Genomic DNA, 27,797 nt, shown 5'->3' with positions numbered 1-27,797 from the left:
TGGTCCAACCTGGTGCAGGTCAGCCTGGCGTGGTCCAACCTGCAGGTCAGCCTGGTTTGGTCCAACCTGGTGCAGGTCAGCCTGGCGTGGTCCAACCTGCAGGTCAGCCTGGTTTGGTCCAACCTGGTGCAGGTCAGCCTGGCTTGGTCCAACCTGCAGGTCAGCCTGGCGTGGTCCAACCTGCAGGTCAGCCTGGTTTGGTCCAACCTGGTGCAGGTCAGCCTGGCTTGGTCCAACCTGCAGGTCAGCCTGGCTTGGTCCAACCTGCAGGTCAGCCTGGTTTGTTCCAACCTGCAGGTCAGCCTGGTTTGGTCCAACCTGCAGGTCAGCCTGGTTTAGTCCAACCTGCAGGTCAGCCTGGCGTGGTCCAACCTGGTGCAGGTCAGCCTGGTTTGGTCCAACCTGCAGGTCAGCCTGGTTTGTTCCAACCTGCAGGTCAGCCTGGTTTAGTCCAACCTGCAGGTCAGCCTGGCTTGGTCCAACCTGCAGGTCAGCCTGGTTTGTTCCAACCTACAGGTCAGCCTGGCGTGGTCCAACCTGCAGGTCAGCCTGGCTTGGTCCAACCTGCAGGTCAGCCTGGCGTGGTCCAACCTGCAGGTCAGCCTGGTTTGTTCCAACCTACAGGTCAGCCTGGCGTGGTCCAACCTGCAGGTCAGCCTGGCTTGGTCCAACCTGCAGGTCAGCCTGGCTTGGTCCAACCTGCAGGTCAGCCTGGCGTGGTCCAACCTGCAGGTCAGCCTGGCTTGGTCCAACCTGCAGGTCAGCCTGGCTTGGTCCAACCTGCAGGTCAGCCTGGCGTGGTCCAACCTGCAGGTCAGCCTGGCTTGGTCCAACCTGCAGGTCAGCCTGGTTTGTTCCAACCTGCAGGTCAGCCTGGCGTGGTCCAACCTGGTGCAGGTCAGCCTGGCGTGGTCCAACCTGCAGGTCAGCCTGGCTTGGTCCAACCTGCAGGTCAGCCTGGCGTGGTCCAACCTGCAGGTCAACCTGGTTTGGTCCAACCTGCAGGTCAGCCTGGCTTGGTCCAACCTGCAGGTCAACCTGGTTTAGTCCAACCTGCAGGTCAGCCTGGCTTGGTCCAACCTGCAGGTCAACCTGGTTTAGTCCAACCTGCAGGTCAGCCTGGTTTAGTCCAACCTGCAGGTCAGCCTGGTCTAGTCCAACCTGGTGCAGGTCAGCTTGGTTCAGTCCAACCTGCAGGTCAGCCTGGTTTGGTCCAATATGGTGTAGCTCTACCTGGTTTAGTCCAACCTGGAATATATCAACAAGGCTTGGTCCAACCTGGTGCAGGTCAGCATGCTTTGGTACAACCTAGAGTGGATCAGCATGGTTTGGTACAGATTGGTGCATATCCAGCTCATTTAGTACAGCCAGGTGCATATCCACATCGTTTGGTTCAACCTGAGGTCTATCCTCATGGTTTAGTCCATCCTGGTGCATTTCGACGTGGTTTTATGCAGCCTGGTACCTATCCGCATGATTTGGTTCAGCCTGGAATAGATCAGCATGGTTTGAGGCAACCTGGTACAGGTCACCGAGGCTTGGCTCCATCAGGCACAGAGCTTCCTGCCTTTCCATTCCACATGGATTCTCCAACTTTTATATCACCACGCCCATATCAGCATGGTGTGGTTCCTTCTGGCAGAGACCAATATGGACAACTGTCACCACTCCTAGCCAAGCAAGGTTTGACATTGCCAGGTATAAACCGAGAGGGTTTGGTACCAACAGAAACTTATCAACAAGACTTGAGGCCTACTGGCACAGACCACCATGGTCCATCACTGTTAAGTACAGGCATGGAATCTGCACGCCCAGATCAACAACATTTGGTCTCTGGCGCAGATCAGCGTGGCCAGATAGACCCAAGTGCACACCTGCAGGACCGTGCACACCCTCTCCCAGACTCCCGTGGCCTCCCGCATCCTGGCCCTCATGACCCTAGGTACCCAGGTGTGAAACAGTATGTCCAAGTAGATTTAGATCCAAACCAACCTGGGATTTATGTTCAGACTACCCCAAGCCAAGAAGCCACATTTTCCAGGAGTACAACCTCTCTTGACTATCTCTACCAAGTTGCATCAGAAAGGGGTGATATCCAGAGTGAGAGACGTGATTCATTGGACAAAGTGGCTCCTAGCTTCCCCATAGCAGTGGAAACATTCCGTCTGATGGGAGAGCTCATTGGCTTCTACATGGAGCTAAAGGAGAGCATGAAGGAGCTGAATGAAGATAAAGCTGGCCAAACTGACTTGGAGAAGATCCAGTTCCTGCTCGGACAGATGGGTGGGTACCACTCGCGTGGAGGAGAGACTGTGGTCTTCGTTCTAAGTTGATTTCCTCCCCATCCCCCACCCTTGGCCTCAACTCCTTGCAGCCAGTTTTCTTTCTGAGTTCCTAAAAATAAAAAGTCAGTTCTTTGGCATTCTGGGTTCTCCTACTAGGAGTCTTTGGGAGCCAAAGATGGAATTAGAGCAGTGGGAGTGAAGGTACCTTGAGGGAGGAATGAGGCTGATCCTTATGTCTTTGTCAGACTCTGAATAGCAGCTGGGGAAAATGCTGGGACAAGGGAAACTGATCGCATTGGGTGGAGGCGGGAGGAGAGAATGTTGAAGAATTAAACTTACCCTTTGTCCATTCACAGCTCTAGGGTCAGAGAATAGTTAAGATTTTAGAGTTGGGTGGAAATGGTGGGCCAGTGGTCCCAAAGCCCTGTAGGATATTAAGCCTTAGGTGGATTCCTTTTTTATGGGGTAAGGACACTCCTGTCTCCTTTCTTCACACCCGCTCACTCCGGTCCTGTGTTCTCTAGGGTAGCTTCATTGTGGGCACTGGAAATGGGGATTAGAAGCCCACTGGACGTCTGACCCTTCTGACCTTAAGGTCTCTTTTCCATAGTCCAAAAGACCATACCACCAGACCTGCTGGAAGAGCTGAAGGGTATAAAGACCTTGACCAAAGAAATTCAGAAGGAAAAGGCGAAAGTGAGTCATGGAGTGTTTGCCTGCTATGCCTTGGAGTACCAGCACCCCTACTTGCCATTTGTGCTAATGGCTTACACAGTCCTGTCCCTCACACTGTTACCTCACTGGGTCCATACAGTCCCATTGGGTAGGGAACGCATCTCAGAGGTTATCGTGTTCATTTACTCATTGAAAGCTTGATGCTTAAAGCTGTTAACATTTGGCTGAGCCAACAAGAAGGCCTGAGCTCTTTCTATGACATGAGGCCGTTTCCAATGGAACCTGGTTGCTGGAGCAGCCTTGGAGCCAAGCATGTGGAGCTGTCCGAGGCCGTGGTCATGGCAGGGGGCTGCTGGCTCTCTAGTTGTCCTCTAAATGCCAACTGTCTACATCCATGGTGTGGATGGACCGATGGGTGTCAGGGAGGGAGGGACCTGGTGTTTGTCAGAAGGTTGGATTAGGGTTCAGGGATGAGGTGGGCTGCTGCAGCCCTCCAGCCTGCCAGACCCTCCTCTCCACGGGGTTCACAGCTGGACAAGGTGCAGAGGGTCCTGGAAGGTGAAGAGGATCAAGGAATGGGCAAGGAGGCGAAAGCTGGCCAGCTGGGCCTGCAGCTGGGCATCCTCAGGTAAGTGCCTGCTCTGGTGTCACCTGTTCTCAGCCAAGATAGTGAGAACAGGCTTTGGTTCACCCGTACCTTGACCTGACCCCTGTCTTTGACCTGAATCATGTCTGCTCTTCAGGTTGCCTATATCTAGTTCAAGTTGCTGGTGGAAGTTTCCCAAGTTCCTAAAACAGCTCAGCATCAGGGCTTAGAAGAGTGCCTCCAACCCCCCCCCCCACAAAGCTTCTTAGATTCTGTCCCCAGTTGGAGCTGGCAGTACTTGCTAGAGCCCCTCAGAGCCTTCTCTCTGCAAGGTCTCACCTGCTAGAAGTACACTGGGTCACCTCTGGGACAGACAGAGCCTTGGGCTCCCTAGATAGAGCTGCTGGAAGGGGTAAAATAGCCCTGGTCCATCCCCCTCCATCCCTGATGGCTGGTGCTCAGCACTGGGGGGCCAGGCCCCTGGGCTAGCAGTGGAGCCAGGCCATCTCTTATTCATGCAGAGTCACTGTGGCCGACATCGAGAAGGAGTTGGCTGAGCTGAGGGACAGCCAAGAACGGGGCAAGGTCAGCATGGAACATTCGGTCTCTGAAGCCTCCCTTTACCTGCAGGACCAGGTGTGGATTCCATACTCTTCTGCACAGGGACCAGGGCTCTTCTCAGAGTTAGTTGCCATGTGGGGCAGCCTCATCAGTCCCCTCAGTTCCTCCTTTGTGTGTGTGTGTGGGGGGGGCTGAATATACCTACGATCTAGGGCTCATCTTCTCCTGATCCAGAAGCAGCTCAGAGGCTGCAGGTGCACAGGGGAATAGCACGCCTTCAGGGCCTGTCTACCTGCTATGAAGTCTTTTTCTCCCTATCCTTAAAAATTAGATAATTTACATATCATAAAACTCACTCTTTTAACGTGAACAAGGTAGTTTTTAGTACATTTACAAAGTTGTGCCCTAGCCAGTTGGCTCAGTGGTAGAGCATCAGCCCGGTGTGTGGATGTCCTGGGTTTAATTCCCGGCCAGGGCACACAGGAGAAGTGCCCATCTGCTTCTCCACCCCTCTCCCTCTCACTTTTCTCTCGCTTCTCTCTTCCTCTCCCGCAGCTATGGTTCCATTGGAGTGAGTTGGCCTCAGGCTCTGAGGATGGCTCCATGGCCTCCACCTCAGACCTAAGAAGAGCTCGATTGCTAAGCAACAGAGCAATACCCCAGATGGGCAGAGCATAGTCCCCTAGTGGGCTTTCTGGGTGGATCCCAGTCAGGGTGCATGTGGGAATCTGTCTCTTCCTCCCCTCCTCTCACTGAATAAAAAAACAACAACAAAAAACAAAGTTGTGCAGCCATCACCATGATCAAATTCCAAAACATTTCATCACCTCGGAGAGAGACCCTGTCCCCATTAGCAGTCACTTCCCTTCCCTCTCACCCCCCAGTCCCTGGCAGCTACTAGCCGCTCTGTATCTCTGGGATTCACCTGTTCTGGACAGTTCATACAAATGGAATCATACACTATGTAGTCTTCAGATCTGGCTTCTTTCACTTGAGCATGATATTGTCAAGATTCATTCATATTGTAGCATGAACTTCATTCATCGTTATGGCTGAATAGTATTGCATGTTATGACTGTACCACACTTTGTTTATCTATTCGTCAGTTGAAGGGCACTTGCGTTGTTTCTACCTTTTAGCTGTCATGAATAATGATGCTATGAACATTCATGTACAAGTTTTTGTGTGGACATAGTTTTTATGTCTCTTGGCTACATGGCTATGAGCGGCACTGCTGGGTTAGATGGAAATTCTACTGTTAACATTTTGAGTGGCTGCCAAACTGTTTCCCAAAGTGGCTGCACCATTTTACACTCCCAGCAACAATCTGGGAGGGTTTCAGTTTCTCTAGGTGTTCATCGACACTTAGTTTCCTTTTATTTATTTATTTATTTATTTATTTATTTATTTTAGTTATAGCTATCCTAATGGGTGTGAAACATTCGCCCCAGAATGTGTCCACTGAGGAACATCTGGGCCGGGCCCAGCCCTCCAAGCGCTCCCAGAGGGTCAGCTAGGGAAATGCATGGAGCCCTTTGGTAAGAGAGGCCCTATTCTGGGCCACTCCCAAGTTTGCTGGGGCTGTGATGTGACCACTTTACGCTCCCAGAGCTGGTGGTTGTATGCAAGAGTCACCTGTCATTCCGAAGCCCATGCCTGAGCTTAGCAAACTCCAGGTCCTTTCAGGGGTGCTTGGGAGCAAGTTTTCTCCTTGCTGGGCCGCAGGGTGCTGCCTTCCACATGCTGGCTCTCCAGCCGCCTGGGCTCCAACCTGTCCTCAGCACGCTGCTGCCCTCTCTGCTGCCCTCTTCCTGGAATTGCCTCTCTGCCCTCCTCAACCCTGAGGGCTGCTACAGACTCTTCCCTACCCCACTAAAATGTCCATACTTTGAGGAGCATCTTCCTGTCTTCCAGAGAGAATTAACCCATACTCTGTATCCCAGGGCCCTTTGACAGGCCCTTCTGGTTGTGAGCAAGAGAATAGCACTGAGCTCAGGCAGGAATTCGGTTGTCAGTTATGTGCATGTACAGGGAGTGGCGGGGAGAGGTCTTCCTGGCCAAGAAGCAGCCAGTCCAGGCTACTCCTTGTCTGTCTTTCTGTGTCTGTTGTGAGTGTGTCTGTGCCTCTGCCTATCTGTCCTTATCCACCTCTCTCAAATACCTACATCTCTCTCCTCCATTCTATTCTGGCAGCATTCATATCTCTCACTCATGGTCCAAAGTGGCTGCCCCAGGCCCTGAAACATCACACATGTCCATTAGAGGGCGCTGAGGCTGGGCCAGCCCCCTTCCCCCGCCTCCTTTTCTTTACAGAGACAGAGAGAGAGTCAGAGAAGAGGGATAGATAGGGAACAGAGAGAGATGAGAAGCATCAATCATCAGTTTTTCGTTGTGACACCTTAGTTGTTCATTGATTGCTTTCTCATATGTGCCTTGACCGTGGGCCTTCAGCAGACCGAGTAACCCTTTGCTCGAGCCAGTGACCTTGGGTCCAAGCTGGTGAGTTTTGCTCAAATCAGATGAGCCCGCGCTCAAGCTGGTGACCTCAGGGTTTTGAACCTGGGTCCTCCGCATCCCAGTCTGACGCTCTATCCACTGCGCCACCGTCTGGTCAGGCACTGCCCCCCCCTTTAAATCATAAGAGAAGGTTTATTTAGAAAGTCACAGAGGTAGAAAAGGTGAGCCAGCTAGGCTGCATGAGCTCAGGAAATGAGTTACAGAAGCAAAGAAAGGATGCTTGGAGTTTAGGAAAAAGAAAGGCCGTGAGAACATGCCTGGTGGAAAGAGGAGGGAAGGCGTGGGCCTGCTCTAGAGAGACAGCACATGCTCAGCATCTGTCTGAGCCAGGCAACACAGCACAGGGCCTGGTTGCTCTTGAATCGGGTGCCTATCTGGGACCAATTATTTGTCAGGACAATGGGAAACAGAAGAGGGTAGGAATGTTAGTGGAAGGAGTTTGTTCCAGCCCAGACCATGAGAGAGCCCTGGAGTGATAGCACTTACCATGTTCCTTTATTGTTAGTTATTTACATGCTAGGTGAAGACAGAACGTGTGGGAGGCCGGCCCCTCATACCCCCGGGGCCCGGAGTAGTGCCTGTGTGTCACCAGGCACCTCTAAGTGTCTGTGGACTGACCGACAGATCTCACCAGTCTAGGATTCACACCACCAATGGACTGGCTGGAGAAAGGCCCAGAAACCTTTCTCCTGTAAGGGCTTTATTCAGCATTAATGCTACCCTTCCTGAGAGCCCTGGTCACTATTTATTGGATGGATGTTGAGCGCCTTCTATGTGCCACACATTTTGTAAGGCATTGAGGGTTCTGCAACTGCCTGGATCAGGGCAGGTGAGGAGCAGAAAGACAGGCCAGCAGTGAGTGTGGATGGACCGTGGCTGTACCTCACTGCCCTGCATATGCCTTCTCACCCACACCCAGTTAGACAAGCTCAGGACGATCATCGAGAACATGCTGGCCTCATCGTCCACGCTGCTGTCCATGAGCATGGTCCCTCAGAAGACCCCAGCCACCTTGGCACCTGGCGAGATCGACCCTGAGGCCACCTGCCCAGCCTGCAGCTTGGACCTGAGCCATCAGGTCAGCACACTGGTGCAGCGCTATGAGAAGCTCCAAATGATGGTCAGCAACCTGGCTGCCTCCCGGCCTTCCAAGAAAGCCAAGCTCCAGAGCCAGGTGATTGCTGCTGGCCTCCTCCCTGGTGTGGCGCGCGTGGCCCACAGGGGAAGCCCACAGTTTTCCACGGTGGAGCCCCTTAGTGGCCCCACAGAAGTCCCTGGTTCTTCCATAGGGTTACAGTGAGTAGCTCTGGGGATGGGGCTGTGGGCTGGGAAAGCACAGCCAGCTGATGGTGGAGCAATGCATCCCATGCTTTGGGGACGCTGGGATAGCTTTAGGAATCACTGACCACCCCTTCATGCCAGTCTTCCAGGCCCCTCAAAGGGCAGGCTTGCTGGTGGGATGGGGACAGCACCACAGCCCTGAGTCCTGCCTCTTGAATTCTGGAATTTTGATTCAGCCCAGGGCAGGTGCCGACTCCCTGTAGCCCACATGCCGACTCTCAGAGGCCACAGGGTAGCTCACCAGTCCTGAGCCGTGATTACCTCTACTGATCACTCCCACTGGCCAGCCAGCTCCCTTGAGGCTGGTCTGTGGGGAGGCAGGAGTCCCCTTGGGTGGACACACAGAAAAAGTAGAGGGCCCCCCATTGTTGGCGGGAAATTGTGGAGGCAACCAAGAGGAACTAGAGCAGTCTGAAGTTGGTTTGTCTGCTGGGTGATGTTTTAAGGGTTGACTTATGGTGGCCCAGCAGCCTCAGGGAGCCTGCCTCTGTCCCTCCCACTGCAGGATGAGGAGCTGCTGGGCCACGTCCAGAGAGCCATCCTGCAGGTGCAGGGCGACTGTGAGAAGCTCAACACCACCACCACCAGCCTCCTCGAGGACCATCGGCAGAAGCAGAAGGACATTGACGTGAGCAGCAGAAAGGGTGGCTGGGGTTGGGGCACAGTATGAGCCTGACCACCCCTGCCCTTCAGTTCCTTGCTCCTTATTCTCTACTTCCTCGGCCTCTCAGGTGTTGTACCAGGGTCTAGAGAAGCTAGAAAAGGAAAAGGCCAGCAGGGAACACCTGGAGATTGAGATTGACGTGGTAAGGGCCAGGCTGGGAGGGGCCACCATGCATCCCCAGGAGACCTCGCTGGCCATTCTTTGAAAGGCTAGGAGTGGATGGGAGCCCACGAGACAATATGGGCTGTGTCAGGGTTGAGACCTCAGGGGACCCTCTGTGTCTCTCTCCCATGAGGGTGGGCCTTCTCCTCTCTCTCCAAGCAGAAAGCTGACAAGAGTGCCTTGGCTGCCAAAGTGAGTCGTGTCCAGTTTGATGCCACCACAGAGCAGCTGAATCACATGATGCAGCAGCTGGTGGCCAAGATGAGTGGGCAGGAGCAGGACTGGCAGAAGATGCTGGACAAGCTCTTGATAGAGATGGACAGCAAGGTGAGGGGAGGCTCCAGAACCCCCAGGTAGGAGCCACACCACCTTCCTCAGTTCCTGCAACCCCTGTACCTGCTTTCTCAATGCTCACCTGGTTCCCTCTCGCACCTGCAGCTGGACCGCCTAGAGCTGGACCCTGTGAAGCAGCTGCTGGAGGATAGGTGGAAATCCTTGCGACAGCAGCTCAAAGAGCGCTCCCCACTCTACCAGGCAGACGAGGCTGCCTGCATGCGGAGGTGAGGCCCTAATGACAGTGTGGGGGTGATGTTCTGCAGGGTCTGGCTGTGTGAAGAGCAGGGGTGTTCCTCCGTGAACAGCTCCCACGGTACACAGCATACTTTGGGGGAATGAATGATCCTGCCACGGATTGTCCCAAAGTAGGACTTACAGATTCCAGAGCTCAGCCACTTCACATTCTAGTCGGAAAAGGAAAGGGAGAGAGGGTGAGGCTCTTCAGACACAGGAGAGAATCCTCAGTCCTCAGAGCTGAGAGCTCGCCATGGCAGCCTGAATCGCAGGATTTCCATTACTGGCCACCAGAGGGCCCCCAAGGTCTACACAGAGCATCCTTAAGGGACAGTTGGGTTAGGACAGGTGGGTACTGGATCTGCACCCAATAGTGGGTATGTCTGGGAGCTGGTGAGTTCCGGGGAGCAGGGACAGGAGCGGCCTCCAGTGGCCTGGGGCCTGGCTCCTGAGAGCTGAGCTTCCAGCCTACCTGGAGATGGGTTCGCCATCTCTCCCACTCTGGGCTCAGCCTCCATATGTCCCATTCCTCACAGGCAGCTCTTGGCACATTTCCACTGTCTGTCATGTGACCGTCCCTTGGAGACACCTGTGACTGGACAGTGAGTACCCACACCTAGATGACCCTAGCTGGGTGGCCACAGCTGGGCTTCATTTCCTCCGGTTCCTACCTGCCTCTGACTCGTGCCCTCTCCTCTCCTCTCTTCCATCATGGGTCCACTCCTGTCTGTCTGGACTGCCGCCCACCTGAGTCCTTCACCCCAGCCCCCGGGCATGAGGGCTCCTCAGGCAGGAGGCATGTGGGGAGTGGGTGGTGAATTTGGACGATGGGATTTCTCACACTCCGACCCTCCCTTCTCTCTGTCCCTGCCCAGAACCATCCCCGTGACTCCTGTGGCGCCGAGCCTGCCAGGACATCGCTCTACCCGACCCTACACTGTCTTTGAACTGGAGCAAGTCCGGCAGCAGAGCCGCAAGTACGCATGGCAAGTCCTGCACGGGGCTTTGTGGGAAGGCAGGACAGACAGGCAATGTGGGGGCTCCTCCTCATGGCTGGGACGGGGGTCACTGAAGCTACTTCCCAGGGCATGAGCATTGGAGGAGGAAGAGGTAGGATTTGTAGTCACCTGCCTTCGGTCCATGGGGAGTCCTGGTAGGATGTTGCCAAGGATACTAGCCACCTTGCCGCCTGGGGCGGGAGGTCCAGGATCACTCGGGGAGAGGGTCGCTCAGTAAATGTGAGGGTTTGAGTACAGACAGGGTCAGGGGTCTGTGTCACACCCCTTCTGGCACCTACTTGCCTCCCTGGGGCCTTTCTGCCTCCTGAGGGTGAGGGCTCACACTGTGCTCTGGAGCCCAGGGTTTGCAAGTATGCAGGGTAAGGTGAGCAGGGACAGGGAACAGCCTGTGCCACCACCCTCAGCTTAGCTGGAGGGGCTGGACTTCTCTCCATGTGGCTCTTCGGCACTGTTCCACTTCAGGAACCCTTCCCTGGCAAGCCTGGACAAAGTCCCTTGGGGACTATGCAGAAGGGCCCACCCTGGGTCCAGTGTATATAAGGGGGTGGCATGGGCCGGGGTTCTGCCTAGGCATGGGCTATGGCTGGTGTGGCCGCCTCACCCTCCTTTCTGTCCATGCCCGCAGCCTGAAGCTGGGGGGCACCGCCTTCCCGCGGGCTGAGCTGGCACCACTGGAGCAGAGCGTGGGGCGTCTGCGCAGCATGCACTCCAAGATGCTGATGGACATCGAGAAGGTGCAGATCTACTTTGGGGGCTCAGTCAAGGCCAGCAGCCAGATGATCCGCGAGCTGCTGCAGGCCCAGTGCCTCAGCTCCCCCTGCTACAAACGGTAGGACTAGGACAGCAGGACCAGGACATAGGCTGAGCCTGGGCCAGGAGCGCCTCACCCCATGGCTGGGGAGAGCTCTGACAGAGGGAGGGAGTGTGTGTGTGTGTGTGTGTGTGTGTGTGTGTGTGTGTGTGTGTGTGTGTGTGTGTGTGAGAGAGAGAGAGAGAGAGAGAGAGAGAGAGAGAGAGAGAGAGAGAGAGAGAGAGAGAGAGAGGTCTTCAGGATGGCCTGCCAGAAGGGTGCTCTGCTCACTCACCTGCCTGTTTTGTCCCGCCTTAGCTCCCAGAGACCCCTGAAGGTGGCTGCCCCACCTCTGTCTTGGTGGCCTCACCATAGGTGTGCCAGGTCACACTTGTTCTTAGTAACTCCGCTGTCTTCATCACAGGATGCCTGATACGGCCGACTACACCTACTCCATGGCGCCCCGGCACTGCGGGGGCGGCCACACCCGCACTTACCCCTCCCGCCGCAGCCGCCTGCAGCACCTGCCGCAGAGCCTGTACGCTGAGGAGATCCAGATCGCCATGAAGGTTGGGGTGCTGCCTGGGGACGACAGGGAGGTGGGCCCTGACATGACACCAGGTTCTTAAACCGTCTGGGAAAACCACCAGAGGTCACCTCACCCCGCCCTCTGTCTTGAGGCAGTTTCTTAACCAGACCCAGTTGAAGCCTCAAGTTCTTACCCTTTGCTGGGAAGAAAATGCTGCCCTGGCTACTCACCCAGCTGGCGTGACGCCTCCACCACAGGCCCTGAAAACAGGGGCAGCTCCGCCTCCTTTACACCCTGTCGCTCTGCCCTGGAAGGGCGCTGAGTACAGTGTGCTGTACTCAGGAGAGGATAACCCTCTGCACCCCAGGCCTGTGTAGACAAGACCAGAAGGACAGTTCTGGGTGCCCCGTAGTAATGGATACTCTCCCACCTCCACAGCACAATGAGGTGGATATCTTGGGCCTGGATGGACATATTTACAAGGGACGGATGGATACAAAGCTGCCAGGCATCCCAAGCAAAGAAGGTGAGTGTCCAGATGGCCCTGCTGCCCCTTAGGCTCCTTGGTTGGGTCCTACAGGATCTGCCCAGCTCCTGGAAGGCAGGTGCATCTTGGGGCCACTGGACCCTAGCTGCCTCCTTCTCTACCTCCCTAACTCCAAACATTCAGGACACTGTTTGCAGGTGGCAGACAGCTGTTCAGTCTCTGCCAATTAGCCAGGTATTGTGGTCCAGTTCTCTCTCGAGGCTGGCTGCAGCCCTCTCCCCATCCTCATATGTCCCCACAGAGCTCTGTTGGTGTCTCAGAATGCACCCTTTCCTCCACTGTCCCCATCAGGCTCAGGGATTACCAAGCAGAAGACCAAGGCTTCCCGGATCCGTGTGCACCAGCAGCCATCCGTCAGCGATAGTGGCCAGCTGCCCTCCCGGCCTCAGAGTGCCCAAATGCTGGCTGGCAGCACTGCAGGTAGCTTACCTCTGGGTGGGGTATCCTTCCAGTGGCCTCCACTGCCCCTGGGCTTCTCTTCCCTGCCCCGTCAGCTCCCTTTCCTGCAGATGGCTGGTATATGCCTTCACTTCCCTGGGAGCGGAGGGGTGGTCGGGAGGAAGAGAAAGCCCAGCACTAGGGAGCGAGGTATGTATCCCAGGTCTGTGGGGCACACGCTGTTATGAAATGTCCCTCCTCCACAGAAGAGGAAATAGGAGCAGGGTCACAGCCCAGGACTCTGGCTCCAGGCCTAAGTCCATCCCCTGCCCCTGCACTCACAGGCTTTGTGTGGTAGCTGCTGGGCACAGGGCCATGACGTGGCCTGAGAAGCCCACCACCTGCCTGTCTGTGGAGGAGCTCCTCCTAGCCCCCCAGTCTGGAAGGTCCCTAGAATCTCTGTTGTCCCCTGAGGGGCTAAGTCCTGCCAACAGTGAGAGGGCTGAGGGCCTCCCAAGGTTAGGCCCCACATGGGGCCAGAAGGGGACACTTGCCTACAGCCAGGAGAGCGGGTCACTTAGAAGTAACTCCTAGCAAGTCTCCTTCCACTTCAGGCCTGCTTCTTCCTCTTTCAGTAAACAGGGTGCTGGGTCAGTGCTGCTTAGATTCAGGGCCCCAAGAGAATCTAAGGAAAGGACCTTGTTCCTGTAAGAAGTTACAGGTGGACCCCCAGCACCTGGCAGAGGCTTGCAGGAGGCTCCAGGGCCGCCCCACGCCCTTCACCACGTTCTCCATTCCAGCCCTCAGGGTGCCCGGAACAGGTGGAGACAGCATGTGACAGTGGTGGTCACAGCACCTGGCTCATATTGAGAGCCCCTCACTGGCCAGCCCTATTGAGAAGTTCTATATATAGGAACCATTTTAGTCCTTGTGCTAACATTAGGAGGTAGGACCCTTGTCAGCCAGGCACAGAATGGTTAAGGTACTTGCCCAAGGTCACACAGCTAGGAATCAGCAGTGCTGGAATTCAAAACCAAGCCATCTGGCCCCAGATAAGAGGCTGAGAGAGCAGTCAGTGATGGACAAGTACAGGTCTGTGGCCAGGGCCAAAGAACAATTTTCTTGGGGGGTACTGCTCTCTCTTCTCACTGGCACCCCACTGTCTACTCCAGGGGCACTTGAAATATCATGGGAGCAGGAAAGGGAGGTAGGGAGGTTAGCCTTAGGGAAAATTCCTGCACTTATCTATGATTATTGCCTACATAGTCCCTGTATTAATAGAGGAAACATGACCAAAAGGACAGGCTCTTGGCCCTGATGGAGGCCTTCTGTATTTTTCACTCCATGATTGTAAAGCTTTGCGTATGAACCCCAGCCACTCGGCAGGTCCCTTCTCCGGCATCATGTCCCCTGCCCAGCCTGGCAAACAGGGCTGCTTCAGACTTCCCTGGGCTTTCGGGAGGCTAGCATAGGCTGCTGGTGGGCATGGGGGCAAGGCACAGCCATCTCAGCCCCTTCTGTCTTGCAGCTCCTTCTCGTCAACGGACAGACAGACCAGTCTCCTCGGAGGGGCGTTTCTCCCAGTTGAATCTGGCCCATTCGCCCACCCCCAGAGAGATGGCAGCGGGGCTAGAGATGCACATGGACATGCCTCCAGGGGAGGGGCTGGATGAGCCCACCCGGGGGCCGCGGTCCTCCACTGCTCACTAAGCAGAACTATAAATAAATGTTTAGGAAGCTCAGGTGGTGAAGCTTCTCTGGTCCTGGCTCAGGAAGAGGGAATGAGTGGGAGGGGCCCCTGGGGGCAGACGTCCTCTTGGAGAGGGGGTTGGCTTGTAGCATAAGAATGGGACAACAGCCCCCCAAACTGATCCAGCCGTTCTCTGAGAGGGCTGCAGCTTCAGGTGCATGGTGCACCCAGGGCAAGGTCTGGGAACTGGTGGGCCTGTGTAGGGCCTGTGCTCATTCCTACTAGTTCCCTGACCTCAGCTAGACCTGGGCTGCTGCCTTCCCTGGCCACAGCCCTGCCTTCCTGTCTTAGAACACGCAGTGTCCATGGCAAGCTGCACCTTGGAGGGAAGGTGAGGGCGGCAGCTGCCTGCTGCTCTCCTGCTGACTCAGGGCAGTACCCAGCTTCGGGCACAGAGCCCAGGGAGCACTGCCACTAGCCACCCGGGAAGGTTTCGGTCTGAGATCCTCTGCAGCTTACCCTGAAGGGTCAGGAGGGCTCAGACACAGGGGCTGCCTGGGCTGGGTCATTTCCCTGTTCCTTTCTCCTTCCAATCTTGCAAAAGATAGGAAAGTTTGCGTCCTGGAAGCCTGGCCTTGTCCTGCTCCAGCCCATGCAGTTCCAACTGCTTTTCGCCACTGGTCCTAACATGACTCACTGCTGAGTCCTCTGTGCTCAAGGTCTTGGCAGGTTGGAGGGGACAGAGGGACAGGAGTATGGTTGGGTTCAGGCAGGTGCAGCAACTGTTAAGGGACAAGACCTCATCCCCAATCAAAGCCCCAGGGACAAGGCCGAGCTGCCCCCACACTGAGGCCTCTAAAGTCACTGAAACAGTTTTGTGCCTTCAGGTCTGTTCTCATTGGCTCCCTCCTCAAAGGTGGGTATCCCCCAACCCCAGTCCCTATCTCCCAGCCCCATAGGAAAGCAATGTCTTGGGCAAGAGACCTACTCTAGGGTGTGAGAGGTAAGGTGACAGAACCATATAGGAAAGGGTGGCAGGAAGCAGCCCAGAAAAGGGTTTCTCCCCAGTCCCCTCCGTTTGGGCGGAGGGCAGAGTAGCCAGGGTGTGTAGGTAAGGCAAGTGCTCCCTGCAAGGGACTTCCCCCTTCTTTCCCCATCTTCCAAGCTCCCATTCATCTTTAAGTAATGACAGAGCACTCAGGCCAGATGGCAGGGGCAGTCTGCACCCTGGGTCCCAGTGGGTACTCCCATCCTGGTGCTTCCACCTCTGCAAGCAGGAGGCACAGCCAGGGCCGCCCCTCCTGTTCCTGCCTGGGCTCCTATTTCTCTCACCCTCCCTGAGTAATGTCAGGTCCCAGGCCTAGAATCCAAATGCACCAGCTTGGCAGTGAGAAGCCGCAGGGACAGGTCAGCCCTCTGTACCCAGACTTCCCTCACACCCACAGGACAAGGAGCGACAGGATAACAAACTCCGCACCTGGGCCCGATGCCCTAACCATGGGAGTGGATGCAGCCTATGTCCTAGCATGACCACCCACACACCAAGGGGCTGTCCCTTCCAGCCTGGGAAAGCACAGGTGGGCAGGGGCAGGTTTGAGGGGTGGGAGGAGCCTTAGGGGTTTCCAACCAGGAAACAAAACTGAAAGAACAAACCCAGCACCAAAGAACACATGCAGAGGGACTGGGGGGCAGCTGTGCCACCCTCACCCCTGCAGTGGGGCTCCACTGCAAGCTTGAGACAGAAGCCCCAGGGGAGTATGAGTTGGCATGCTAGGCAGGGCCCTTCTCAAGTGTCACTTTACTTTGGGCCAGAGGCTCATGGAGGAATCCCATCCCTGGGGCCAGCCCCATGGCCAGTGAGTAGGTTCCTCACCCACCTACACCCTGCCCCTGAGAAGCTGAGAAAGGACCCTGCTGGGCCAGGAGCTGCTCCCTGCCTCAGCTCCAAGGGCTGCAGGCTGTGGGGGAAGGTGAGAACAGAATCCCTGTGAAGCCCACCCTATCTTCTGGGGCTCCCTGACAGCCTTGGTTGATCTTTAGGGTCATGACCACGGGACATGCACATGCCGGGCTATCCCAGAGGAAGGAGGCCAAGGGCAGGAACAGCAGAGCAGAGATGGCCCTTGTTGGAAGAGGCCTGGGGAACCTGGCAAAGGGTGGAGCTGCCCTCAGGCCACCAGGTGGAAAGGGTGCTCCCCCCAGCATAGATGAAGGCCATGGCTGCAGGGCTGAGCCCAACCTGTAATGGGCAACAAAAGCAAGGTCAAGGAGGGAGGGTCACAGTAAACAAAACAGGCCCCATCCTTCCTTATCCCTCCCCCCCCCAACTGGACCAACCTGTCCTATCACCCCCTTGGTCCTGTCCCCACCCCCAACTGCCCCTCTGCCCAAGGAGCTTTCTGTACCAAGACAAATAAAGGCACTGCAGACCAGGGAAGTTAGAAAAGTCTCTTTTTAAGTTTTTAAATTAAAATTTCACCCTTGTGAAATGACTGATTTGGGAACAAAATCCAAAGGCAAGCCCTCCACTCCACCATCTGCTCGGCCAGGACACAGTGGGAGAGGCAGGCCAGAGTGAGGCAGAGCCCAGGCCTCTCCCCCTTGCTGGCTCTTCAGTCCCAACTGCTAAATGGGGTAGGGGATGTCTTGTGATGGCAAAGAGGCCCCCACACCTTTGGCCACCAGCAGCTCTGGGAGGCCCTCCTGCAGCCACTACTTGCAGTGGTCCTCTCCTCCCCATTCCAGAAGGCACGACCTTTGAAATGAGGCAGGAGCAGACACCTTGTGCCTGCACTTTCATGCCACCTGGCTTTGCAGCACCTACCCCAGGACTGGGGCAGAGGAAGGGATGCTGAGTATAGGGGAGGATAGGATCTTCCCCCAATACCCCAGCCAGCCAGCTCCATTTATATACATTAGTTATATTTATATATTTATATATTATAGTTATATATTAAAAACAGAAAAAACTTGCCTGAAGACAAACTCCTGAAAGTCCCAAGTGGCTCCGGAAGTTTACCATCCCCCCACCCCCAAAATTCCTTTATAAAATTTTCCAGTGCGAACTTCAAGAAACCCCTGCCTACCCCAGTCCCCTTAACCCCAGCCCTCTCGTGTCCCCACGACCCCAGACGGCCCCCAGCCCCAGCCCAGCCTGTGCGGCGTCCAGTCTCATCTCTGGCCATCCACCGCAGCCATGGCTTTCTGCTGGGTGCCCCCCTGCTGCGCTCCAGGGGGCCATGTGGACTGTGGGTGGTGGAGGTGGTGGAAGCTGTGGGCCGTTGGGGAGGAGGGTGGAATCCAGGTGGCCTGGTGGCTGGGCGGGGATGAAGCCCAGAAGGGGCTGAAGTTTGCAGGGGGGGAGCAGGCCATGGCCGTCATGGTGCTGTTGCTGCTCTGCAGGCTCTCGGAGGTGCGAAGCTTGGAGAACATGGCCAGGGCATCGGGGAAGTTGGGTGGCGTGGCTGGTGTGTTGCTGGGGGTGCACATCTGCTCAGAGAGAATACAGGTGTCAGGAAGACTGTCTGCCCAGGCCCCCTGACTCTGAGCCACACTCCATGGTCCTAGGGAGCCTCCATGGGGCTCATCCAGGCTGACCCCTCCTTTATTCCCATTTGCCAGTTCACCAAGCAGTTTCAACATGACAAAAGCACCCCTCTCACCCTGAGCCAATAGGAACAAAAAATAAGGATAAACCTGACAATTTTAATCAAAACCAAAGAGTGCTGCATGGTGCTCAGTAATGAACCCTGAGGAGAGCCAGAATGGTTAATCCAGCCAGAAGCTGGGGTGTCAGATTAAAGCTAGGACAAGGGAGCAGCCCACGACACCACTGCTTAGCCTTACCCTGGGGAAGAAACCAGCTGGCCCCCTCCATAATCTGCCCTTCGAGGTTTCGAGGCTGTTAGTCAAGGGAGGCAGCCAGATCCAGGTCTGTCTCCCGGGCCAGCCTTGGAGAAGCCGTCCTTTCTCAGTGCTGGCTTCATTCCGCCTTAGCAACCAGCCAGCAATAGCTCACTTCTGACAATGTTGCTAGGTCATTTCCATTATTTTCTTTTTTTTTTTTTACAGAGACAGAGAATCAGAGAGAGGGATACATAGGGACAGACAGAAGGAACGGAATGGAGAGAAATGAGAAGCATCAATCATTAGTTTTTTGTCGTGGCACCTTAGTTGTTCATTGATTGCTTTCTCATATGTGCCTTGACCGGGGGGCTACAGCAGACTGAGTAACCCCTTGTTCAAGCCAGCGACCTTGAGTCCAAGCTGGTGAGCTTTGTTCAAACCAGATGAGCCTGTGCTCAAGCTGGTGACCTCGGGGTCTCGAACCTGGGTCCTCTGCATCCCAGTCCAACGCTCTATCCACTGCGCCACCGCCTGGTCAGGCTCCATTATTTTCTATAGATGAGGAAACTGAGGCCCGGACCTCAAGTCACTTGACCAAAAACCCACCCACTGCGGGCTCTAAATTGAGAAGTTGATCCATAGGCCCAAGCTCGTAATCTCTGCTCAGCCCCCACTCATCATATGCAGAGTCAGGTGCAACTTCATGCTTGGACTCTACAAGGACTAAAACCAGAGATTTTGGTTACCTGTGTCCCCGGCATCTCCCTCCTTGCTGCTCTTGGCCAGAGTCTGGCAGAACAGCTGTTCAGCCCCCCTCAGCCCTCTTCCTGGGGGTTATCCCATCATCTACTGTCTTCTGCCACTACCCTGGGAACCCCAAACTCCTCACTATCCCATGTTATTTCTGATTTGAGACAAGGACAGAGGCTAGAGTGGGGGGCTGGAACTGGTCCTCTCCCTATGAACATTAGGGACTGCAGGGTCCCCAACCCTGCAGTAGAGGGGGATGAAGGTACCATCCACCCTCATCAGGGGCATCTCACCAGGGATATGGGGAAGAGACAGCAGAGAGGGCCTACACAAAGTTAGTTGGTTCTGACCTCATCAAAGCTTCTGCCTTTGCCAGGAAGCCACGGGAGGCCATCTTTGAATTTCTCCTAATTTTAACAACATCAGCCCCTCCCCCAGGCAGGAGTTGGGGGAGCAAGATTTCAGGACTCTTCACCTGGCAGAGAGGGAGCTTTTTCACAGCTCTGCAGTTAAACCCCAGTCAGAAACAGAGAGCAAGGAGCACCCCACCAAGTTAACTGGGCCGGTCTGGTTGGGTCCAGTGCGTATCAGCAGCTAGGAAGCTCCAACCATTGTCTTCATCCAGGGCAGCCACCCATTTCCCTCCTCCCTTCACTATTCCCCACCCCCACCCACCACCCCAGGCCTGACTTCTCTGCAGCAGGAAACAATGAATGGGGCTTGGGGGCAGAAGCCAACTGCATCACAGCATCGTGACCAACTTCCCCAGTTCACGTGTGTGCGCGCGTGTGTGCCGTGTGCGCGGACTGGCTCCTGAAACAGCCACTCCATGCCCGTCTGTCTGTGTGAATTTGGCCAAGTTCCTTAACACTCTGCACCTGTAAGATCAGGGGTCCAGACCAGATGCTCTACAGGCCCCTCCAGCTCTGTGCTTCTAACAACTTGGATGGAGCTTTCCAGCTCCCAAGCACACTATGTCCACAGCACCCTGCCCAGGTCCTACAGCTTCCAGTCTAGGGGCCTTTCTCCCCTTTCTGCCCCTCCCAATTCAATGCAGGAGTCCTCCTTTCTGAGAAGGTACCTCCAACCACATGAATGTACAGTAACCTACCGGACAACCGCTTCTCAATTACTCGTGCCTGGATCACTTTGGATAATGCTATACGCTATCACTTTTTACTTAACTTTTATTTAATTTATTGTCTTTAAAAATGACTGACTCTTTGCAGGCAGGGTGTTCTCTACTGGGCTGATCAGGTGGTCAATACTTGGTGCACTGATGGATAGATACACTGATTGTAAGGTCTGTTACACAACCCAAAACTTGCCTCAAGGGAAGGAAGCTTCAAAAGGATTACAATACTTTGGAATTTGCAAATAAGGAGCAACAGGACCTAAAGGGACCTGCAGTTCCAACTCTCACCGAGGCTTCCTGTCCCAGCATCACAGAGCCCTTTTGAGAGGAGGGGGAGGCAGGGTGCTCCCAGGCTCCCACTGCAAGGTGAGAGCCAGAGCTTTCCCATGGTCAGGTGCAGGGGAGGGTCTACCAGAGACAACCCTTCTTGAGTTATGAAGAGCCTGGCCTTAGCAGCCACAGCCCTGTAAGCAGCATAGTTCTTTCATCATATTCCAATGTGATTTTGTTTTTGATTTACGTATTGCATGTGCTATTCCAAGAAAAGGCTGGTTAAAAGGTTAAGACAGACCCATCTCTATTTGTCCTTTCCAACTAGATGAAAACAAGGCAACAAGGACAAGACACAGCAGAGGAACTATCTGGTAAGGTGGCAGCTCTGAAAAGGGAGCCATGGGCAAGGACACCAAGTGTCAAAAATGCCAAAAATTCACTCCAGAAGCCATAACAGATCTCCCAGGAATAATGTTTTACAATCCCTAGGTCTGGGGACAGTCCCTCCTCCCTCCTCCCCCAGCAGGGATAGAGGGGTAACTAGGGGGGTAGGGAAGACAAGGCATTCAAGTCTCTGAAGTGGAAGGGGCTCTGCCTTTCACTTCTCCCTCTCCTTCTCCCCAGGCGAGTTACCTCTGCCCTTCTCTTTCCTAAGCTCCCAGGGCCCTTCTACTACCTCAGTAACTTTCTAAATAAACTTTCCATTATAATTTGTAACAAAAAAGAACATGCCCTGGCTGGTTGGCTCAGCAGTAGAGCATCGGCCTGGTGTGTGGCAGTCCTGGGTTTGAGTCCCGGTCAGGGCACATAGAAGAAGCGCCCATCTGCTTCTCCCCCTCCTTCCTCTCTGTCTCTCTCTTCCTCTCCCGCAGCCAGGGCTCCATTGGAGCAAAGTTGGCCCGGGTGCTGAGGATGGCTCCATGGCCTCTACCTCAGGCACTAGAATGGCTCCAACCCTAACAGAGCGAAGCCCCAGATGGGGCATAGCATCCCCCCTGGTGGGCGTGCCGGGTGGACCCCGGTCTGGTGCATGTGGGAGTCTGTCTGATTGCCTCCCCATTTCTAACTTTGGATAAATACAAAATACAAAAAAGAAAAAAGAAAAAAAGAAAGAATAAAATGGAAAGGATGTCCTACGTCCGTGGGAAGCAGTTACCTCACGTTCAGGAAGGCAAAGGCTCAGGCCTGGGGGGCCAGCTGGGAACGCTGAAACCAAGTCCAGCCCTGAATCACCTCTGTCTCTGCACTTACCCAAGTTCACATACTGAGATTTAAAGCAAATTCTTAGCATTTTCTTGTCAAAAGCTGTATGTCCTCCATGCTCAGGGTATATCCTTTTTCCATAAACAGGAAAGAGAGAACATACCTCCCCGGGTCGGGTCAGGCACAGTCCCCAGCCAGGGTAGATTTATCACTTTCCTGTTCCCTGAGTTGTTTGGATGGGGGGCTGCCAGCCCAACAGCAAGAGGGGGCTCCCCATAAACAGACGCCCCAGCTCGCAGCCCCTCGGGGTCCTCCCTTCACTGGGCTCCCAGCCCTCTCCCCCCGACGTCTAGTCCTCATCCGAGCCGCCTCCCCATTCCCTGCCACCTGGAGACTCCTCAGGCCAACCTCGCCTCCCTCCTACCCCCTCGCCCCGGGGAGGGCCCCGGGCACATGGCTTTAGGTCGAGACACACAGGACGCCGGACCACAAAGTTGGGCGAGCCAGCTGGCCGGGAGCCGCTCTTTCCTGGAAGACATTTTGGCTCTTTGTTTACATCGCGGCGCGGCGCTCCCCGGCAACATGGCTGTCACCGCCCGCGGCTGACAGCGGCCCCCGGCCCGCGCCTTAGGCGCGGGGACTGCGGTCCCAGGCGAGTCCCGCCCTCCCGCCGATCCCGGCTACACTTACCATCTGGTGGTGGTGATGGCTATTGGGAATGTTGGTTTCTTGGAAAAACGTGCTCAGGGCGGTCTGCGACAAACAAAGCGACAGGGAGGCAGTTAACCAAGCCAGGCAGGAAGCCCACCGGCCGGCCGGCCTCGTAAGGTCCACAGCTCTGCGCTCAAGCCGCCGGCTCGACCCTTCCGCCGGCCAGCTGGCCGCATCTCTCAAGAGGCATGCCTGGGCCGCGCGCAGGGGTACCCGTGGCAGAGCCCCGCGTCCCACCTCGCTGCCCCGGATCGCCTTACGGGAGATATAAATAGAGCTCCCCCCGCCATCGCGGCGCGCGGCTGGGCATCCCGGCCTGCGCCTGCGCCCCCACCTCGGGGGCCGGAGCCGGCCGGGCGCTTTCGTTCTGGCCCGCACGCACCTCGAACTGCCAGTGGGCCGCCTGCAGCAGCTGCTTCGCCTGGTCGGCCGCACAGCCCGCGGCCAGCACGAACTGGTTGATCATAACCTGGTGTCGCAGCTCATCCATGTTCACCGACATGGCTCCGGTCGGCAAGCAATCGGGCTCGGTGGCCGCGGGAGGCTGGCCGCCCTCGGCTCGCGCTCACCGCCGCCCGCGGCCTCCAGTCCCTCGCCGCCCCGCCGTCCGACGGGCTAGTGTTGTGGTCCGGCTCCCGAGGGCGCCGACACACAAACAACAGCGCGGGGCGGGGCTATGTCCCAACGTTCGGGGGCCGCGAGCCGCCGCCGCTGATTGGCCCGCGCCGCTCGGCCAGCTCCCGGCTCCGAGCAGAGGTTCGGTTCGAATCCTGCGGCCTGTGGACTCGCACTGTTTCTGTTTTTGCCCTGCCGCGCCCATTGGAGGAGGACGGCGGCCGTGGAGCGTCCCGGCATTGGCCGGCCGCTGTGTTTTGGCTCGTCCGGGCTCATGGTTGGTCACGGTCAGGAGTTTGGGGCGGAGCCGCGCGCGCTGATTGGTCTTCCTTGGGCCAGTTTGAACTCAACTTGAAAACCTTGACTGCCTGCTGATTGGCCCAGGCCCCTCTGTTTGGTGTTGTAGACTTGGGGGTGGTGCGTACAAGTTCATTCATTACTTCATTGAAACTGAACATGCTCATCTGGAAAAGCAAGACAGAATGGCTTTGACTCATTTCCTCTGATAAATGTGGTCATCTCGAGAAACAGAGTGATCAAAATAGAAAACAGAGCCTTTGCAGCTGCTCAAGTCTCAAGATTGTTTATTTTTTAAAATCTTTCAAGCAACTCAATTTTTTAAGCCTTTTATTGAAATATAACGTACCCCTTTTAAGGTGACCAATGGTCCTCCTTTAGGGAGGACAGTTCTTTTGTAAGTTCGTCCTCCCTTGAAAGGTGTCCTCCTATATGTCCTCCTTTTTAATATTGGAAGACTGATCTGTAAATGTCTGTATTCGATCAATGCAGAGTCGAACCATTGCGTGTGATGTGACATATTTGTATTTAAATGAGTACTTTTTTCTTACAATTATTATTAAAAATTAATATAGGCATGTAAGCATAATTATAATATAAAATATTACAAATGTTTTTATTATGCATTTATCATATTATAGTGTATTGTTGCAATGAATAAAATGTTTCTTTTATTTATGATATTGTTTTCTTCAGTTGATTTTTGTCCTTTTCATTGTAAAAAAGGGTCATCTTACTTTCATGCTTCCTATTAGTCACTACCCACTCCAAAAGCCACGCAGTATTTTTTTTACATTTTTAGACCAAAATTTTACTCTCTGAAAGTGTAAGCCAATGTTAATAAACACTAAATATAATTACAAGGAAAAAAATATTTTCTCAGTCACTATATCCTAAACCCAGGATTTATTTTTTCTTAAATTAATTGACCTAACCAAATATTTAATTTCTACCATCTTTTAAAATAAAAAGGTGTTACACAGGTACTGGCTCTCAATCTAGCCATTTAAAAACAAAGCTTGTTCATAGCGTTCTGGATTGGGATTTGACCTTCAGGGCTGCATTTGAGAATTATGCGGGTGGATGAAGAACTGGGAGTTTAAGCAGACTGAGGAAGGGGCAGAGAACTGAGGAAGGTAATATTGCTAGGGATTCACTGTTAGAATGTCTGTTTCTGGCCTAACCTGTGGTGGCGCAGTGGATAAAGCGTCGACCTAGAAATGCTGAGGTCGCCGGTTCAAAACCCTGGGCTTGCCTGGTCAAGGCACATATGGGAGTTGATGCTTCCAGCTCCTCCCCCCGTCTCTCTCTCCTCTCTAAAATGAATAAATAAAAATAAAAAATAAAAAAAAGAATGTCTGTTTCTGAAAAACTTACTATGTTTTGGATCTGAAATAACAATTCCAGAATATATTTTAAGGCTAAGAAGAAAGCAAGCCATAGTTCCATTCTGAGTTTGCCTAAAGTAGATTTAATTCTTCATCAAAAAATAACTTGACCATATAAAAAATTACACCTGATATTTATTACTGATAAAAAATAGTCTTGGCACTATAATGAGTTTATCCCATGTAGTTAGTCTTTTGTTTGTTTTGAAGGATTATGAGTCAGCTTTTTACCTGCTGACACCCAGTTCTCTTACTGTAATTACACTTGGTCACCCCAACGTGTGCACAGGCTGCAGCCTGGAGTGTGGCTGGAGAGTCAAGTACAGCTTGCAGCTCTTCCCTTCCAGTAATTGCAAGGTGAAAACAAAAGTGATCAACCAACAGTTTATATCGCCAGGGAGTTCATAAGCAGCCCTAGAACAAGGAAGTACTGTCATTCTGGGGCTCCAGTTTTCACAAGTACGTGCAGGTGCCCAACATGCCAGGTCCATGAGGAGTAGGACCTACCTGGGCAGAGGCATTTCAGAGTGCGGGAGTCCTTAGATCTTAAGTAAAAAGTTCTCAAGGAAGACTAAGGTCCTGAAAATGCCCAAATTGCCAAACCTATTGTCTCCTCGATACCCAGGCAGTCTATTCTGAAGGTTTATTTTATGTTTACCACTTGTGCCCTGGCCAGGAAGGTCAGTTGGTTAGAGCATGGTCCCAATATGCCAGGGTTGCAGGTTTGATCCTGGTTCACCGGCATGTAGCAACCAATCAATGCATATATAAGTGGAACAACAAATTTATGTTTCTTTCTCTCTCTCTAAAATAAAAAATTTTTTTTTAAATGTTTATAATTTGTAGGGAACAGCTATGGGCACCTGGAAGAGGCATGAAACACAAGACTCCCCAAGCCAGAGAGACTCAGGTTATAGTTATCTTCTCTGGGCATAGGTCACGCCAGGTTTAGTGATTTGTAGCTGTGAGGCAGAAATGCTTAATCAAAAATGTGGCTTCCTGGGCCCTGGCTGGTTGGCTCAGTGGTAGAGCGTCGGCCTGGCGTGCAGGAGTCCCGGGTTCGATTCCCGGCCAGGGCACACAGGAGAAGTGCCCATCTGCTTCTCCACCCCTCCCCCTCTCCTTCCTCTATGTTTCTCTCTTCCCCTCCCGCAGCCAAGGCTCCATTGGAGCAAAGTTGGCCCAGGCGCTGAGGATGGCTCTGTGGCCTCTGCCTCAGGTGCTAGAATGGCTCTGATTGCGGCAGAGCAACGCCCCAAGATGGACAGAGCATCGCCCTCTGGTGGGCATGCCAGGTGGATCCCGGTTGAGCGCATGCCGGAGTCTGTCTGACTGCCTCCCCGTTTCCAGCTTCGGAAAAATACACACACACACACACACACACACACTAATAATAATAAAAAAAAATTGGCTTCCGGGAATCTGGTAGTTAAGGTAGACGTGCCCCCCTCTTGGAAGTGCAGGGAGAATGAATGAGGTCATGTTTGTAGAGGGATTTGAGATGTTGGGATGAAAGCAACTCCCCAAGTGCAATGTATTATTAACTAAAGGTGTTATTATTTTGATCTGTGACAATAATGTGCAGCGGGTAAGACAGAGCAATAAAAACATGCCCATTAACAACAAATAAAACACAAGAGTGGCCTCAGAAGGAACAGAATTCTCATTACATCAGTGGTCTACTACATAATGAGCCATGATGCAACAACTGAAACAAGAAATAGTCTTAGCCAGCATTTCATCGGTATCCAGAGACAAGGATGTTTTAAATGGAAGTCACTGAGTTGGTGCCGAGACCGGCAATAGTACCCAGACCTTAACAAACAGCTGCCATTTATCAAGCACTTCCTGTAAGCCATGCACCTAAGAGTTTAAAGTCAATCAACTCATTTCAGTCCTCACAGCAAAGCAGAACTCTAGCTCACAAGTGAAACAGTTAAGGCACAGAAGATAGGAGGTGCTTACCCAAGGTCACAATGAAAAAGTGGCGGAGTCAGGCATTGGCTCAATCTAATTCCAGAAATGTGTGGTTAACCATTACACCATACTACCTTCCTTAATGTTGTAATTGTTGCCTCAGTGGGGCTTACAGAAGGGCCCTTTCCAAACAAAATTATCAAGGACACTGGGATGATTTCTACTGGGAATGCTTGAAAATGACTGAACCTGCATGGGGGAAAGAGATCAGTAGTTGTTTTAAGCAATCATGGGGGAGGGGTGGAGAACCGATAATCCCAACCTCCATCTCTGCAGTGCATTCTATTTCTATTCCTTTTTCCCTCCTTTCTCTCTGTTCCTCCCCTAACCCTAATGGATCCCAATGGAGCTCTCAGGTATGGAAAGCCCACAAAGTGCAGGCTCTTTGTGAAACTTTGTATACCTTTGCATAGCACCTCTGACTTGAAATGCTCAATTGGCCAGAAGCCCAGAGAGGGCAAGGAACCTATGCAAAGTCACACAGCCCCTGCCTGATTTATGGTAGCAATAGAATTCAATGAATTGGATCAGGTTTGATTGATCCAAGAGTTCCTTTCCTTTCTCCCCCTCCTTCCCTTCCTTTCCTTCCTCTTTCTTCTAACTTTTTTTTGTGTGTGTGTGTGAGAGCGAGACAGACAGACAGGAAGGGAGAGGGATGATGAGAAGCATCAACTTGTAGTTGCAGCACTTTAGTTGTTCATTGGCTGCTTTCTCATACATGCCTTGGCCAGGAGGCTCAAGCCGATCCAGTGACCACTGTTCAAGCCAGCAATCTTGAGCTCAAGCCAGTGACCTTGGGCTTCAAGCCAACAACCTTTGGGCTCAAGCCAGTGACCATGGGATCATGTTGATGATCCTACACTCAAGCTGGAGACCCTGTGCTCAAGCTGGTGACCCCATACTCAAACTGGTAAGCCTGTGCTCAAACTGGCAACCTCAGGGTTTCTAATCTGGGTCCTCAGGGTCCCAGGTCAATGCTCTAGCCACTGTGCCACCACTGCCAGTCAAGTCTTCCTTGAATTCTTATTTTTAGTTTCCCTGTTGCTTCAAGATGATAAGACAAAGGGACAATATGGTTAGGAGAACCAGAAAGATATTAAGAGAATGAGGAAAGATGGAAAATGAAGCAAGTGCCAAGATAAGAGGATAAAATGAAGAGAAGGAACACCCAGGCCCCTAGGCAGCACTCCCTGAAGGTCAGCCCAGGGAGTGGTGACTTGGGTACTGACAGGTAGGATAGTTCCCGCATGTTGTGAACGTCTAATGCTATTGCTAGCTTTGTTTGCTT

The 27,797-nt window shown here is 53.6% G+C and overlaps 2 protein-coding genes across 2 annotated transcripts; one reads left to right on the top strand and one right to left on the bottom strand.

The window, feature by feature from the left end:
* Nucleotides 1–1,299: 1,299 nt before the first annotated feature.
* On the top strand, nucleotides 1,300–14,356 carry QRICH2 (glutamine rich 2). Its single transcript, XM_066381325.1, has 16 exons — nucleotides 1,300–2,283; nucleotides 2,896–2,981; nucleotides 3,491–3,588; nucleotides 4,068–4,182; nucleotides 7,544–7,798; nucleotides 8,471–8,593; nucleotides 8,697–8,771; nucleotides 8,954–9,118; nucleotides 9,230–9,351; nucleotides 9,898–9,963; nucleotides 10,237–10,338; nucleotides 11,006–11,209; nucleotides 11,595–11,739; nucleotides 12,138–12,225; nucleotides 12,538–12,666; nucleotides 14,153–14,356. Exons 1-16 carry the CDS (start codon nucleotides 1,452–1,454, stop codon nucleotides 14,332–14,334), a joined length of 2,787 nt encoding a protein of 928 aa, XP_066237422.1. The 5' UTR covers nucleotides 1,300–1,451; the 3' UTR covers nucleotides 14,335–14,356.
* Nucleotides 14,357–16,748: 2,392 nt separating this feature from the next.
* Nucleotides 16,749–23,032, bottom strand: UBALD2 (UBA like domain containing 2). Its single transcript, XM_066381278.1, has 3 exons — nucleotides 22,615–23,032; nucleotides 22,212–22,274; nucleotides 16,749–17,803 (listed from the first exon to the last, which is right to left on the bottom strand). The coding sequence occupies exons 1-3, from the start codon at nucleotides 22,732–22,734 to the stop codon at nucleotides 17,486–17,488; spliced, it is 501 nt and encodes a 166-aa protein (XP_066237375.1). The 5' UTR covers nucleotides 22,735–23,032; the 3' UTR covers nucleotides 16,749–17,485.
* Between the last annotated feature and the right edge of the window lie 4,765 nt (nucleotides 23,033–27,797).

Source organism: Saccopteryx leptura, chromosome 4 (assembly GCF_036850995.1).
Source record: "Saccopteryx leptura isolate mSacLep1 chromosome 4, mSacLep1_pri_phased_curated, whole genome shotgun sequence".
In the NCBI taxonomy this organism is placed as follows: Eukaryota; Metazoa; Chordata; class Mammalia; order Chiroptera; family Emballonuridae; genus Saccopteryx; species Saccopteryx leptura.
This window is presented reverse-complemented; position numbering and strand designations above follow the sequence as displayed.